At 42.7% G+C, this 16008-nt stretch overlaps 1 protein-coding gene across 1 annotated transcript in view; it reads left to right on the top strand.

The window, feature by feature from the left end:
- FSIP1 (fibrous sheath interacting protein 1) overlaps positions 1-15693 on the top strand; it is a 222067-nt gene extending 206374 nt beyond the window's left edge. The window contains exons 11-12 of the mRNA XM_028507852.2: positions 8170-8680; positions 14831-15693. Of these exons, the coding sequence (XP_028363653.1) occupies positions 8170-8680; positions 14831-14883 (564 nt within the window). The 3' untranslated portion in view covers positions 14884-15693. The remainder of the gene's footprint in view (positions 1-8169; positions 8681-14830) is intronic.
- Positions 15694-16008: the final 315 nt, after the last annotated feature.

Below are 16008 nucleotides of genomic sequence, written 5' to 3'. Positions count from 1 at the left end.
GAAAACAGCGATTGCTGGCAAGCCTTAAATGATAATTTTCCTGCCAAATGGAAAAATCAGAGCCTCTTTCACCCATCATCATATTAGATATCAAAGTAGTGACTCTGGTCGAGGTCTGTTCTGAGCACGTCTGCGCCATTCCGCCTCTGTTACCAACTAAAGCTGAGTTCCCAGCCCCTTTTCAAGGTGGAGGAATTGAGGCTCCTACATCCTACTTGTAGTTCCTCCCACCTGTGCCATTCTTCCCTAGTACACTGGGATCCCGATGGCATCCCACCGCTCTTGTCCTGGTAGATAGAAACAGGAAGCCTGAATTCTTGATGCCGTGGAGCCACTTCAGGCACTTGAGCTGAGAAGCACCATCACGGATTGCTCGGGGGCACTGCAGACTCTCACTAGGCAAACCCATCAGGCAAACCCTTCCAAGCCCTGCCTCACCCAGCCTTTTGGGGAAGATCTGCACCCTGTGTGTGGGTGGTGTCTTGTTCCACATGCTTACTTTGACATCCAGGCCCCACATAAAAGTAGGCTTCCAACTCCACCATGACATTCACAAACTCACTTTAGGGCCTCTTGCCTTGACCTGTTTTCACAGTCTGTATTGTTCTGTCTACAGGTCCTCCCTGCTGCTGACCTGGGGCCTGACTCACCTTCCTGGTCACAGCCTTGCCTCAGCTCTCATTCCTAATGTGTTACACGTTTTCTCTGGTGACGACCTTTGCTTCTCCTCAAATTCTCCTTTGGCCAGACAACCCTGGATATTCTGGTAAATATATGCCAGATCTTTCCTGGCCCCTAGGACCACTGGTCCCTGGTATGGCCTCCTAAGAACATTGTGTCTGCTGGGCTTTGCTCATATGATTGGGGCTGCATTAGTGTAAGAACAGAAGAGGGAGCGAAGGACCTAGGAAGGGAAGGGTGAACAAGGCCACTCATCCTTTGACTCATTAGCACCCTTGATGGAGTCTTTCACATAAACCCCATCATTTTACCTCATGGTTTTTAGGCTTACTAAATTTCAAAGAGACACAGGAAGTGATGTGAACACGTCGAGCCTGTTGGGAACATACTGACTTAGCAGTGCTGCTCTGTAGCCCAGCTGCGTGTCCAACTTACCATTCGATCCACAGGCGAGTACTTTTGACAAGGAGTTCTGCTTTCATATCTTAATTAACTCTTTAGTGAGTATACAAGACTGAATGGAATTGGCGAAGTTTGGATACATCTTGATTGTTAATCTTGTAGTTGGCTATAGAGCTTCCTTAAGTGTTACGTTCCTTCTCATGGTTATTTACTTCATAGCAATTGTAGTTTAACAATATGGTAGATGTATTTTGGGTGCTTGCTCTGCTTATGCCTTCTTCTTTGGGAAATCCCCCTAACCTGCAATCCTGCCAACAGTTTGGACTTGGGTGGTCGTGTTCATACCACATGACCTTCACTGCAGGTGATTGTATTAATGGTGAGTACTTGACACTTACATTATCTGTTTATAATTTGGTCAGTGAGCAGCCAGGTTATCTTGCTTGAAAATTTGAGTTAATGGACATGGGGACCATGGTCAGTTATTGGTGGGTGCTAGACTTTTAAGGGCACGTTGAATGAAGACCAAAGTCGATTCATGCTACATAGGCAAGCTGAGGTTGTGAGAGAGCAGAAAACATCAATAAGCAGAGAAAGGCGGTTTGCAGAGAGGAGGATGCATCAGAAAAACAGCAGGTTCAGAGGCCACAGGGACTCAGTAAGAGAATGATGAAGCGCACGACTTTGGTTTCTGGTGGCTTCTCAGCTCCAAACCCCAAAGGCCTATCCAAACTTCATTTCCTGCGTGCTGGTATCCATGAGATGACTTCTTCAAGCTTACAACACTCCCCTCTACCTGAGATAGTTTTCCAGACAAGCAAAAGGTAAAGGATTCATTGCCTGCTTTTTTCCCCCCCAAAGAGAAGGATTTCTGTTCTTATGGCTAAAAATCCTTGGCTAAAATTGCTACTTTGCTGTTGCCAGCAGTGGCTGCAACAGAGTTGTAAACTTACATCTTAGTAGTTAAACAAAGGGTGGGATGTTTTCTCTTTACTTATTTTGAAGTAGAACTTGATGTCATTGAAAGCTATTTGTAGTCTTGTTAATCATTTAGGACATTCTGGCTTTCTACCCTTTTTTCACTTGTGATAACATATTGGCTTTATAGGGTGGGTCTTTAGGAACTCAGCATTTGTGGGGTAAAAAAACCCACCCAACATTGGACATATGCTTACATCAAAGGACAAAATTGCCTCTGCTCGTTTATAATGGTGGACTTTCTGATTATCTGCACCAGAGACATAATCTGAATTGCTTTGTCAACAAACCCAGTGCCTGAATGACTGGAGATTTTTATGGCCGGGAAACTCCGGATGTATAGCACAGGAGGGGAGGCAGGGGTGAGGGTGAGGTAATCTGTAGGCTGTGATCCGTCTCCAGCAATTACAAGCTGCACTCCTCATCAGATTTAGCTCCTACACCAAACTGGTATTTATCTGGGTGGAGAAGTGTAAACAGTAGGTACCCTGGGAATGGAGCTGGGGTTGTCTTTTTTGTTTTTCTGAAATGAGCCAAAAGAGAGGGCACTATGTAAGTTTGCATAAGACACTGAGCTAGTCCGGGTAGTAAACGCCAAAGTTAAGTCAAATACTCTACAGGAAGTGTTTTTATATCTGAGGGAATGGGCAGAAAAATGGGCGGAAGAATGTTAGTTGGAAAAAGGATATCTAGAGAATGGTAGAGGGAGAACTCGTTTAGAGTGAGGGGCTATGTACCTAGTAGTTAGGTGTGGGGAGGCTGCACCTGCAGGCACCCTGGCCCTGGCCTCCACGAATGAGAATAAATCTACCAAGGCATGATCTGCTTGGGGAGGAAAGGTGGCCGATCTCTCAAAGGAGAAGGGCCTTTTTCTCAGTGGGCTTTTATTGAGTTCATTTTGCACAGGAATACAGATAAAGCTCATTAATCATTGTCAGCCAGTAAGGATCAAACAATAGATGACATACAAAGAACTACGAGGACTTATTCTGAGTCAGGGTCTGTTAGCTAAGGGTCTATAAAACTTTGGGAAACAAACTCGTACCTTGCTCAGACCCTTATCATTTAACTGAGGGCATTCTTAGCAAATAAGATTTCACAGGATTTTATGGATTCTTTGTTAGGCCTGATCACCTGGGGGACCCGCCCTTTCCAGCACAGGGCTGCACTGCCCTCTGTTATGGTTGCAGGCTTAAGCCAGGCAGGGGAAGCAAGGCAGCCAAGAGATTAGGAGGCTTCTTGCAGACAGAATGAGGACTCAGCCTATGTCAAAGCCAAGGGACGAGGGTCTATTACTCCCTTTTACTATAGCCCCCCAAGTCCTTCCCTGGGACTCCCCATGATTGTGCCTGTCTTAGGTTGTCCTTCCCTTGAGGAATCTTACCCATCATTGGCTAACTGATCATGCATTGGGGGCCAGGCAGGGTGAAGTAAAAGGGGCAGAGGTGGCGCCCCTGCCAGGGAGATAAACTTTGTCTCCTTATTGGCTTCTGGTCTGAAGGTTGCTCACTCAGCCTTAGCCATGGAGGAGGGGTGGGTTATAGCTCCTGAAACCAGGCAGGGCGGTTCCCAATAGTTAGGCCCATACGGTCTGGACCCAGACCTACATTCCAATCCCAGGTCCACCACATGGACAGGTTACTTAATTTCTCAGTTTATTAATCTGTAACATGGAAATTAACAATAGTATCTACCTCATAGGTGTGCTATGATGATTAAAGAAGTTGATACATGTAATATGCACTGGAGTAGGTGGTTAATAAACACTAGTCATTACTGTTCTGTAAGATATCACCTGGAGTGCCAACAAGACCAGCAAAATGCAGGAGCAAAAATGCCACAAGTGTTCTACATTATTTTCCTGATGAGAAAATCCAATACATTTACTCTTGGCCTGTGGAATGTGTGTGTTTTTCTAAAACAAGAAAGAAGACCCATAAAAAAGCTGAAGTGAAGATGGGAAGAGAGGGGCTTTCATATAAAGAGAGAAAATAGGTTGGGCTTTGGTTTGGGAGAATGAAGACTGAGATGCACTATGATGAATTTTTTGAAGGACAGGAATAGCATGAATAATAACTTGTTTATGAAGTATGGGAAAACTAGAACTGGCATGAAAGATGAATACTTCGAGGTGAGTGCTCGAACAGATGGTTACTTGACTGAGCTGGCACAGTGTCCTTCAGTTACGGAGCTCACTAGCTCGCAGTTCCAGGGCAGTCTGGGCGAAGGGAAGGTGTTATGGTCCTTTAACTAGTAAGGGTAGTTAGAAATGTTTGTGACACAGCCCTAGTGTAGTTCAGTTCCGCATGTGTGACTAACATGTTAGCGTAGTACTTTGCTATTTCAAAACACTGTGGCCTTCATCCACGTGGCCCCACGCCAGTGACTGCCCGAACTCACACTGCAGGCCAGGCTCCGCCGGGGAGCAGAGGTGAGCAGGTGACGCGTGCTGCGGTGCTGACCTGTGCTGCCACCCAGAACCACTGTAACTGAATAATTTAATTCGAGGTCTTCACGTATTTGGTTCACTTTCACTTATAATGTTTTGAGACCAGAGAATTTTTAGTTGCTTTTTGAGTTCAGGATTAGTATTGTAAAGAAATAAAAGAAACAAAGTTCACTTTTTGTTATGGTTTTCATAAATTCTACCCAGGTGATATTCTAATGTCAATAGAACAGCTTATGCTTATATTTATTTTTTTTAAAGTAGTTATTCATAAAAAGTCACTTAATAGCTAGAAGTGAATGCAGAGATCATCCTCCTCAGCTGCTCATTTCCTAGCTGCAGGGGGTGGGCTGCGTAGGTGACGTGCACGAGGTGGCAAAGCTTGGACCGAAGCCCAGGCTGTGACCTGTGTCCCCTCATGTCAGGCCTCTTCCCCCAGAGGTCAGGGTGCTTGTCTCGGAGCTTGGCTTGCTTCTGTGCACACGCACACTCGGACGTGTCCGCTTTACCATGGAGCACCCAAGGGCAGATTTACCACAAAGCCACTGAAGGCCTCTCACTTTTTGTGTGTGTGCACACCAATTTTTAATAGTTATTAAGACATCACATTTTCTGCTTTATAATACAGTGCTGATACACTGCTTTATTTCCACTCCCTGTGCACATATCCCATATCCAAGTGTCAAGAACACCCAGTTATTTACTCTACAGCTGCTCAGCTTGTAAAGCTGCCATGGAATTTGCTACAAATGTGGGTCCTTCCCCTGGATCTGCTTTTGATGCCCAAGGATATAATTGGCTGGGAATTTCATTTTAATATTTCAGATTGTTATTTTTTTAAAGATTTTATTTATTTATTTATTTTTAGAGAGGGAAGGGAGGGAGAAAGAGAGAGAGAAACATCAATGTGCAGTTGCTGGGGGCCATGGCCTGCAACCCAGGCGTGTACCCTGACTGGGAATTGAACCTGTGACACTTTGGTTCGCAGCCCTCACTCAACCCACTGAGCTACGCCAGCCAGGACCTCAGATTGTTATTTTTAAATTAATTTTTATTAACAATTTGAATACATTTAAATTAATTTTGTTTTTATATTTTAAGTTCATTTTAATTTTAGTAATGAAATAATTAAAGAAAAAGTTGTGATGAAATATTTTAAGCAAAAATGGCAGTTCCTTCTCCCCATTCTTCCCCGCCTCTCAGTTTGTATCCAGAGTCAGCCACTTTCAGTTCCTTTAGATCTTCCCCCTGCTCTTGACCTCTGTGTTGTTTCATAACGACTTGTGTTTTAATTGACCAGTATTGAAACCAAGTTCAATGATATAAAATTTTGTGTTAATAGTGGTGATGTACTATTACATCAATTATATATTGACTTTCTATGACAATAGCTAGCAATTTAGCTTTGTTACTCTAAACATTCCTTTTCTCTCCTCTCATTCCCCCCAAATAGTTAAATCATAATTTTTGTCACCTCCATCACCACTAATCATATTATGATGACTGTGTAAATATCACTTACAGCAAAAGCAAGTCGTATCCTATGGTATCCTTTCTTACACAACTTTTGTTTGTCCTAGAGTTAATTATTATCTTATTTTCTTTTGCTTAATTTTCTGTGTTATCTGAAACTCACCTTCCTTTTCATACAGCTTTTTGTTCAGAACGTGCGTAGTTGCTTTTATTTTTTGCTTTTACTTAATTTTCTGTGCCTCTAGCCAAATACCTCATCGGAACTGTCAACCAACCAACCTTACTATTTGCAGAAGCGGTCGAACATACCAGATGATGTACCAGTCTCACTCCCCCTCCGCCCCAGAGACCCCTGCCGTAATTCTTTATCCTCTCGCTCCCCTATGGACTGTTTTTTCCTGGTATCTGGACATTTCATATGATAAGCCTGTGGGGAGAATGTTTGGTGAGGATTACACTCAGTAGACTCTTTCTGAGTCCTAGGGAGTTGTCTGCTCATTATGAACTATTTTATATAGGCAGATTCTGAAGGGGTATTTTAAGTATCCAGTGCCATGTGGGGACTGCCTTCATGTTTCAGTTGACCAGGGTTACATAGCAGGGTGAAGGGAGTGCTCCTGATAGGACACAGTGCCACATCTGGGTGCCTGAGATGTCCAGGGATTGAGTAGGACTTGAGTAGAACTTGTGAATATATGATTCAATTCCTATTTTTTGACAGGTATGTTAACCTTAGGGTGCATTTTGTGAATTTTGAATTCCAGATAATTATTAACAATATATTCCCAGGTAATTTCTTGTTACTCTCAAGCTCATAATGATACTTGCCTCTATGATAACTAGTTTTTAATTTATGGAAGTTAAATATAACTCAAAAACACATGATATATTTTAAACATGATACAGAATTTGTTTTACATACTATTTTTTTTTCTTAGCTGTATTAGAAGCATTTCATAATAATGAGGAATTGACTGTACTCATTCCAGTAACGGTGATCCCCTCCCCAGCACATTGCATGTGCAGAATATCTGGTTAATTCTCACTGTGCACCACAAAGGGGACCATAGCATTGTTTTCCTTTGTTGGAGTGAAAATTAAGGCCATTGCAATTAATGTTTAGGTTTTCTAATGGGGACTTCCTGTTCTTTGATAATTCATTCTCCTGTAAAGGAGGACTCGTGTTTTTCTAGCCAATCCATGAGGTAAATCAAGGATGGCGCTGATTCTTTAGAGAAAGAATTTTTTTTTCATTGTGATTCAGCATATTTCAATCCCATTCATTTTTGAGATTGTTGCAATTCATTTGACATGCTGTTCAGTTGAATCGTTGTAGAACATAGCTTACACTTTCATTTGATATTTTATTTCCTGAGAACATCTCTGAAAGAAAAAATGTTTTTAAATCCTTAAGATCTTTGTTGAAACATTCAGCCCTGATAGCCTTTACAAGCAGAGATTAACTGTGTTTGATCATATCCTTCTCCCAGAATGCACTGCTACTGGAATGCCCCTGGCCTCTGTCTAGACCTCTGGTTTTGAAGCAACTACACATCTCAGGATGCACCACCCCTTACTTTTCCTTTTCTCTCTGCAGTGGTATCGTCTGTTGAAAGTTGTGGACAGACGTAGGTTCATGAATGCATCCCTATTCTTGTGATGAATCCCTAATAACAGGTGTAGCCTGTGCTGTTTGCCTGAGATTTTTTCCCTTAAGGAATTGGGTGGTGATGGGCTTCCCACCAAGGAGTAGGGGAACAGAGAAACACCTACTGGAGATAATGGCAGTATTCCTGGTTATTTATCAAAGATGTGGTTGCTCACTTCCCTTCCTGATGTTCCAAGATTTATAAAATAGAAGGTGCTTTTCTAGTATCTCCATTCCGGTTCAAGTTACTGATATGTATAGAGAGTGCTGGTGTTTAATTTGGTGAAGTAATTCATTTCCATCAATGTTGCAGGACTTTTTCCTGGATTTGAGTATGTAATTGATTCTCAACTTATTCTCTAGGGATGTTTTACATTTCCCATGCTATTTTGGATCCCTTAAAATGAATGATTTTGCTATTTGAGTGTTTCATGTAAGGAGTTTCTGGGCATTCGGATTTATATTGTGTTACTGGAAGCTTACCAGAAATAAATGTTTACTCAGTCAATTGACTATGAAAACTTTTGGTTTGTTTCATCAGTTAGATTCAACATCGCTTCTCTCTGAGGAACAGTTAAGGCATCTTCTGGATGAATGCACATTCAAACAAAAATCCACAGTTGGACTTTCTTCGGAAAGAGAACAGAAAGATATTGAGAATGTAACGCTCGAGTCTCCCCAGCTTTCCAGACCTACCCCTTCTGAGGCACTGACTGAGTCAGAAACGGAAGTCGAAAGCACTGAGACCGGAGACGCACATGCGCCCGAGACTGCAGACTGCGGAGCCTCTCCAGGCTACTATCTCAGCAAAGCCTTGTCTGGGCAGTACGTGTCACAAGCTCTTGTCATTGAAGCTGAGAATGTGAAAGGCCTCCAGTTTTCCAATGACGGGGTTATTAGTGACACGAAGGACTATTTTATGTCGAAGACTCTTGGCATCGGAGGACTGAAAAGGCCTTCTTTTTTGGACGATCCACTGTATGGCATGGATGTGAGCCTTTTATCCGAAGACCAACACCTGGCTCTCAGCCCTTCAGAGAAACCAGAACCAGGTAAGGCTTGGAGAAGGTGTGTTTTGGTGAGTGATTCTTACTGAGTGTCCCATATGGAGGTATTATAGTGTAAGAAAGTAGGGTGTGGCGGCATGTGTGAGTCCCGGGTGGTGTCGACACAGAGCATACACACATAAGAACGTATCACCGGTGTTCATAGGAGGTCAAGGCTGTGCTTAGTGCTCGTATGAAACACATTATTCTTAATGGTAATCAGTACGTGTTCTTTTTAAAAATTGGGATAAAATTGTTATGTAACAATTTATAAGTTTCAGGTGTACGATATTTTAATTTGATATTTGTATACACTGCAGTGTAATCACCACAAAAATTCTAGTTACCATCCTTCATCATATAGCTGACCTCCTTCACCCATTTCTGCTACCCTAAACCCCCACACCTTTGGCAACCAACAATCTGTTCTCTGTATCTGTGCTTGTTTTTGTTTTGTTTTATTTGTTCACTGGTTTGTTTTTTTAGATTTCACATGTGAGTGAAATCATATGGTATTTGTCTTTCTCCATTTGGCTTATTTCACTTGGCATAATAACCTCAAGGTACAGCCATGTTATTGCAAATGACGAGATTCTGTTCCTTTTTATGGCTGAGTAGTATTCCTGTGTGTGTGTGTGTGTGTGTGTGTGTGTGGTGAAGGGCCAGGAGAAGGGTTAGAACAGTGCTTGGCTAAGACAGGACTTTACTCCCGTGTGAGCAGATGTGTATCTGTTGCTGAGTAGAACACGGAGTGAACTAGAAGTTCAAGTGACTTAATGGAAACAGGCTTCGGCTGCTTACCTCACCCCACAGAGCACGCCTCTGGTGGCACCAGACGGTCCTACTCTGTGACCACAATAATGCTTGTGAATATGGAGCGTGAAGATGGCATACATGTGAATATGTGAGCCACATTTTATTTTGTGTTTATGACATAAAAAACTTTAAGGAATATGTCCTACATTACCATTCTAGTACGTGTTAGCATATCTAAAGTTGGAGTTTTTAAAGATTTTGCTAACTCCAGCATTTACGACGATGAAAATAAATTGCTAATGAATTCTATGCTAAAACACTAAATTGTACATTATATGTTTTCTACAAAAATGAACACCAACACTGAACACTGAACCGTTTTTCTCGGCCCAGAGCCTTTCCTAGATGCGACTGTGACGTGGAGCCGCGCTGTGTTCAGCTGTCACACGCGCTCCCTCCGGCTCGGGCTCAGGAGACAGACGCGTGCGAGCGTGGTTCAGAGTAGGCTTCTGTGCACAGACAGAGAGGAAAAACCATTCACCATTTTTCTCTCCCAATAGCAGATATTATTAGTATGTAGTTTTCTTTTCTTTGATGAACTTAGGTCTGCTCATCAAGTATTAAAATTCTGCTTCTAAAAGGCAGAGTCAGATAACACTTAAAAAACAGAGCCAAGCCTAATGGCAGTGAGGACCAATTTAAATTGGGGGTTTGAAAAGTAAGAATTTCTTCACAGTTATATTAAGTTTCAAATGTGAAATACACATTGTTTCATATTTGTGCTTTAAACTTAGTGGTAACTCTGCTGTTAGAGTTTCTGTGTACGGGGTCCAGTGAGTTCAGTGCTGTGCTCACTCACTGTTGTTGGGTTCTAGGGGATCCATCAAGAGCGCCTTCTCTTCCTCACCCAGATCAGAACCCACTCAGAGATACTAGATGCATTCCAGTGAAGGGAGATCAAGGAGCTCAGCTTTATTGCTAATGAAAGGTAGGGATTCTTGGGGCTTGGGTAGGCAGCTGGACAGTCTTCCCAGTGCTGTGCCTTCCCAAATAAACGTACACACCCAGTCGCTGGCGGAGGGGAAAATCACGCCTCGCCTGTGGGGACCTGTCCATGTAGAACCAGTGGTGTGGAGGAGCAAAGAAGCACCTTTGGGGTCGGTGCTGGTTTCCTTAGAGGAAGGGGCTGAGCTGCCCAAGCCCACCAATCAGATGGGAGTGTGAGGGGCCGGGGAGGAAGTCTTCCCGACACCTTCGAGTGCACTGGCACTTCAGGAGGAAAACGCTTGAGGTCTGCAGGTAGTCTGCTCTTCAGTCAAGGCATCTAACGCTGAATTACTTTCTAGATAGTACAAAAGGTGTCTGTGCACGTATAGTATTCTCTTTTTGCCATTAATCACTTCAGCTAGTTATCAGCAGAAATTTATATGTAATAAGGAGGAAATATGAACAACAAGTAGGACGGGGCAGAAAGGGACACGGAGTCGGCCATGCAGGAAAGAAGCGAGGCAGAACCACACTGATTCTTCCAGGAAGACGGGAGTTTCCCGTAGGACCTGTTCAGTGAATATTGGTTTTAAAAATTTCTATAGTAAATTCAAGAAATAATTCAGATAAAGTTGTTTTAAAAATAACCCCTAAATGAGCACGAGGGTGACCAAATTCTGGGTTTGCTTTGGAGTTCCTGGTTTTACCACTGCATGTCCTCGTCCCAGGAAACCCTCAGTCCCCGGCAAACTGGGACGGCTGGTTGCTGTGAATGGAAACTGGGAACATAAAGCCATGGAGCAAGTTAATTCCCCACAGGGCAAAGCTAAGAGGGGCCAGGCTAGTCCCTGGGTGAGCGAGGGCTGCGCGGCTTGCCCGTTCACCGGCACGTTCTAGCCCGCTGGTTAGGAGCGTGGGCTCTGGGTGAGCCCCACCTGAGTTTGAATCCGTGCTCTGCTCAGAGCAGGTGATCTTAGGCAAGTTATTTAATCTCTCTCCTCTACACTGTGCTTTCCTTATGTAGAAGATAAGATGGCTTCAATATGTACCCTATAGGGTCGTACGTAATAAGGATCAAATGAAAAAATTCACATAAATGATTAATTAGATCAATCAGTGACTGGACTTGGTTGGCTTACATGGTATTTAACATTTAATCAGGAGATTTCCCATAAAAAGCTTGGATTTCTGACTTTTCTAACGAATCAGCAGGGCCTTCCACCGGTGCGGGAAGCTGAGTGGCAGATGTTCCCCTGGAAGGGACATGCACTCTCCAGGGAGCCATGGCCCTCACCTTGTCTTCACGTTCTCTGCCCTTTGGAACCCTGTGGTTTCCATCCTGGGTTACAAGCCTTTGCTGCTTAGAGGGTGGTCCAATCGCTGGGGGGCTCGTTAGGCCCCACCTCAAACCTACTGAATCAGAATTTGCACTTTAATAGGTTTCTTTGGTGATACTTCCATGGTGTTTGAGAAACACTGTTACATCCACAGAGCATTACTCCTAACCAGGATGAGTGTGGGGATCTTCCGGGGAGTTTTTTTGCTTGTTTTATACCTCTGCCCAGGACCCAGCCAGACTTACTGAAATCAGAGTCCCTGGTATGGAGCATCCAGACTGTCAAACTAATGCAAGCCACACGAGATTTTGCTCTGCATATTTGAGAAATATGGGTTTCAGTTTAGATGTAAGATAGCTAATTGTTAGGTGCTTGTCCTCAGAACAAGTTCTACAAAAATGCCAACTATACAATCTGAATATACTTTGTGTTGAAATTCTGCCCAGCAAATGGTCGATTGGATTGTAACTTGTTTGATGAAGCCCAGTGACGGTGGACTGACTCTGGGGAGGACACTGCAGAGGCTTGAAAGGGACGTGTGTTAGTCTGTGTCACTGCTTGTACTACCTGAATCAAAGAAAGGAGATTGCTTCTAAAGGGTTTCCTTTGTTCCAGTTATTGTCTTCCTGACTGGCAGCAAAGCCATGAGATTCTAAAAATAGTAACACTATTAGCTGACTTTTTTTTTTCCTTTAAAACTTTTTGGCTTGCTCTTAGGAAAATACTTAACTCGCTGCATTGAAGGAGTTCTGTTACTCTGAACCAGTGTGTGCCTTCAGGCTTCCTGGCTATTTGTGAAATCACTTTCCTGAGGCTGCTCATTGCTCCTCTGATGGTCCTGGTAACATCATCAGCCCTCACCCAGTTTGTTTGATCAAATGGTCGGAGCTGCCATGTTAGAAATTTTTAGTGTTAATTCATTTTTATATGACTGTGGTATATAGTAAATTTATATTTGATGAATTTATTGTATTTTTTAACTAATTTTTAGATCCAGTTCTTCTTGCTGTAGTCTTTTCATATAAATTATTTGTTACTTATTTCCTCTACTTATTAAATATTAGTTTATCATTTTGTTACTACTAGCAAGTGAACAATGGCAAATTGGAGAGTTTTAATGTTTCATTGTAGTACTTATCACTTTCAGTCACTGGGAACTTCTGATGCCATTGCTTCCTTCACATGGGGTAAAAGGGAAAATTACCGGAGATCAGGACTGTAGACCAGACCTATGGCCAGTAGTACTGTTATCACCTGGGACCTTGTTGGAAGGCCAGACCCCAGGCCCTGCTCCAGGTCTACTGCATCCGAGTCTGAGTCTGCGTTTCAACCAGATGCCCCAGCAGGCAATTTGCATGCACATTACATCCTGAGAAGCTCGGGGCTGTCTGGTTTGCTGGTCACTTTAGGGTCACTTTAGGGTTGTGAAAAACACTAGCAAATATGGTGGTGATGAAAATGATGTCCAGAGGTATGTTTTTTCCCATCAGCTCAATTCCTGCTTTTTTTTCTTAAATTTCATTTTGATGAAGATACTTCCTGTTCCAGATTGTCCTCCTATCTCTGAAGCCAATTCCATTGTCCTTCCTTTGGTTAACCTTCCCTGTAGCGGCTGAGAGCAAGCGTACTCCAGCTTGAATTGTCTGCTCTCTCACGGTTAATATTTTATTTGGAGACACGTGTAGTGAGTCTGGGATCATCCACACTTTGTTTACGTTTGGTTTTTAGATTTTTCTACTTGATACCTGCTTCAGATCTGTCTGGCATTTAAGCTGTTCTGAGTCCATCCCTTAGGCAGCACATCCTGACCTCTGGCTGCACAGTAGAATCACTTGATGCCATTTAAAACAGTAACGTTTTGGTTCCATCCCCAAGGAATTAGATAAGTTTCTAAGGGTTGGCTGTAGGCATCAGCATTTTTAAAGACAGTTTCTGGGGACGGGGTCCAGGTGATTCTGTTGTGTAGCCACGCTTTACCACCGCTGCTCCAGGGCTCCCTCGTGTCTGTTTACCAGAGACGTTGTCCCAGGGCTTCAGGTGAGCAGGGCATGACCACAGCTCGGGATTATTTCAGTCTGTCGGCGAGGCAGCCATGCCAGCTGATCACTGCAGTAGGCTGGGACAAGTGTATAAGGGTTTTCAGGAACAACTCACGATAAAGGGCACATGGACAAAACTAAGGCGGGGTGGAAACAGGGGAGGGAGGTGGGGATGGCTGGGGTGTGGAGGTGTGGGAGGAAAATGCAGATAACTGTACTTGAACAATAATAAAATAAAAAATATTAAGAAAAGTTAAAAAAAAAGAGTTTCAGGACAAAGTACATGGCAGCGCTACAGAGGGAATGATGAACACTGGGGTGGGGAGGTGGCATTGAAGTTGAGCCTCCAAGGGTGAGTGGTCACTGACTGGGTGGGCAAGAAGGGGAGCGTGCCTGGTAGGAGGAGCCACTTACAAAGGCTCGGGGTCGGTCCCTTGGTCCTCACCTTAGCTGTGGGATGTTGCGGTCTGCTTCTTATCTGTCCCAGCTTCCTCTGTATCCTGTTTAGTATTTCCTCTCCATGGGTTGGCAGTATTGCTACATTTTTCACTTTACTCTCTGCAACTACAAATCATTTACCCTTAATTATTAGGTTGATTTTTAACAACTTCGTTGACATATCTTTTATAAATGTGTATTAGATCCTATGGTTGTCACTACAAATGATCTCAACAGAATGTATAATCCCTTAGTCCTGGAGGCCTGACACCTGAATTCAAGGTGTCAGCAAGGCCATAGTCTGCCTGGAGGTGCTAGAGGAGACTGCTTCCTCCTCCCAGTGTCTCAGGCTGTGACCTTCTTTGGCTTCCTTGCTTTGGGGTCACATCACTCCTCTGCCTATCTTCACATTGCCTTTCTCCCCCTCCCCTCCCCTCCCCTCCCCTCCCCCTCCCCGTGGTGACTGTCCAATCACTATTAAATGAAAATGTGGTTACTGTCTCTGGTGTAAAAGATTCACTGTTAGATAGGCTGAATGATTTTTTCTTAATTTTGTGCATATTTCTGATCGCCTAACAACTCGGGTGGTTGATTTTCAGGTGCAGATGAGCAGGAGACTGAAGCTGTGAGAGAAGAACGTGAAGAACCTTAGGCAAAGCCTAGCTGATGTGCGCTGGCAGAAAGTTGGTGAATTAAATTAAATTATACTTTTTCTGACTCTTTGAATCCCTTGAATGGATTGTCGAGACCATTTCTCAAATAATGACTTTAATGTTTGGATTCTCTCTTTCTGGATTCCAGTTCCTTGATATTTGTGAGACTTTGGTATTATTGTTCAATGGTTTTTCCTGGAAAAAAATTTTTTTATTGCTAACCTTGCAACATCAGGGATACATAATAGGAGCCAACATTTTCTGTATATGCACTGTTTTAAAACTAGCTGACGTGCTGATCGTTTGTACTTGATTTTATATGTTACAACCTTATTGTGATTCAGATTTAATCACTGAATTTTTGTTTGGTCCTGACTTTCCTTTTTCCTCCCCAATTAAATGCCTGTTAAGTACAATTTGCCATAGAAACAAATAGATTTTCTCAACAAAGCAATGTTAAAGCAGGCTTTACTATCTTATTAGCAATGATACTTTACTTACACAGAAGTTTGAATTATTTGATATATTACTTTAAGTTTGTTATCTTTTAGAGTTTGCCTTTTAGAATGCAGCAAATAAAGATCAACTACTTAAAAAAATTCTGTGATACTATTTTAAGAGAGAGGGTTTGTCTAGTTACAAGTCAGTAACCTGGATTCATGAGAAAATTTCATGTCAACACTCCATATGATGAATTGGAATTAGAACTAGAAGTCCAGTTTTTCTTCATTAAAAAAAATGAGCTGGCTATTGTGCTGCCTTTAATGAAATTTGTAGTAGTGTATTTGTAGCATTATTTTTTGCTTACACATTTTCATCTAATTATTTCATCTAAATATTATCTAATATTAGATAATATTAGTGATTGCTTATGTGAGATTTATTTACTATTTAGAATGAAGAATTCTGCTACTATTTTTAGAGCACACAATAGGCAATTTCGTTTTTGAGCCTCCTCCTTCAGTTTACATTAAAGTAGTAATGTGCTGTGTAATGGACTGTCTGTCCATGTGATGCACTGATGCCAGTGTCCTATAATGTGATTTGTCTTGATGCTAAGAGTTTTTTGCAGTGGGGTGCCATCATTTGTGAGGTAGGGCTTAGGTCAGAAGAATCATAGGGGA

The sequence above is a fragment of the Phyllostomus discolor genome, chromosome 1 (assembly GCF_004126475.2).
Source record: "Phyllostomus discolor isolate MPI-MPIP mPhyDis1 chromosome 1, mPhyDis1.pri.v3, whole genome shotgun sequence".
In the NCBI taxonomy this organism is placed as follows: Eukaryota; Metazoa; Chordata; class Mammalia; order Chiroptera; family Phyllostomidae; genus Phyllostomus; species Phyllostomus discolor.
The sequence above is the reverse complement of the archived record's forward strand: the minus strand, read 5'-3'. Positions and strand labels throughout refer to the sequence as shown.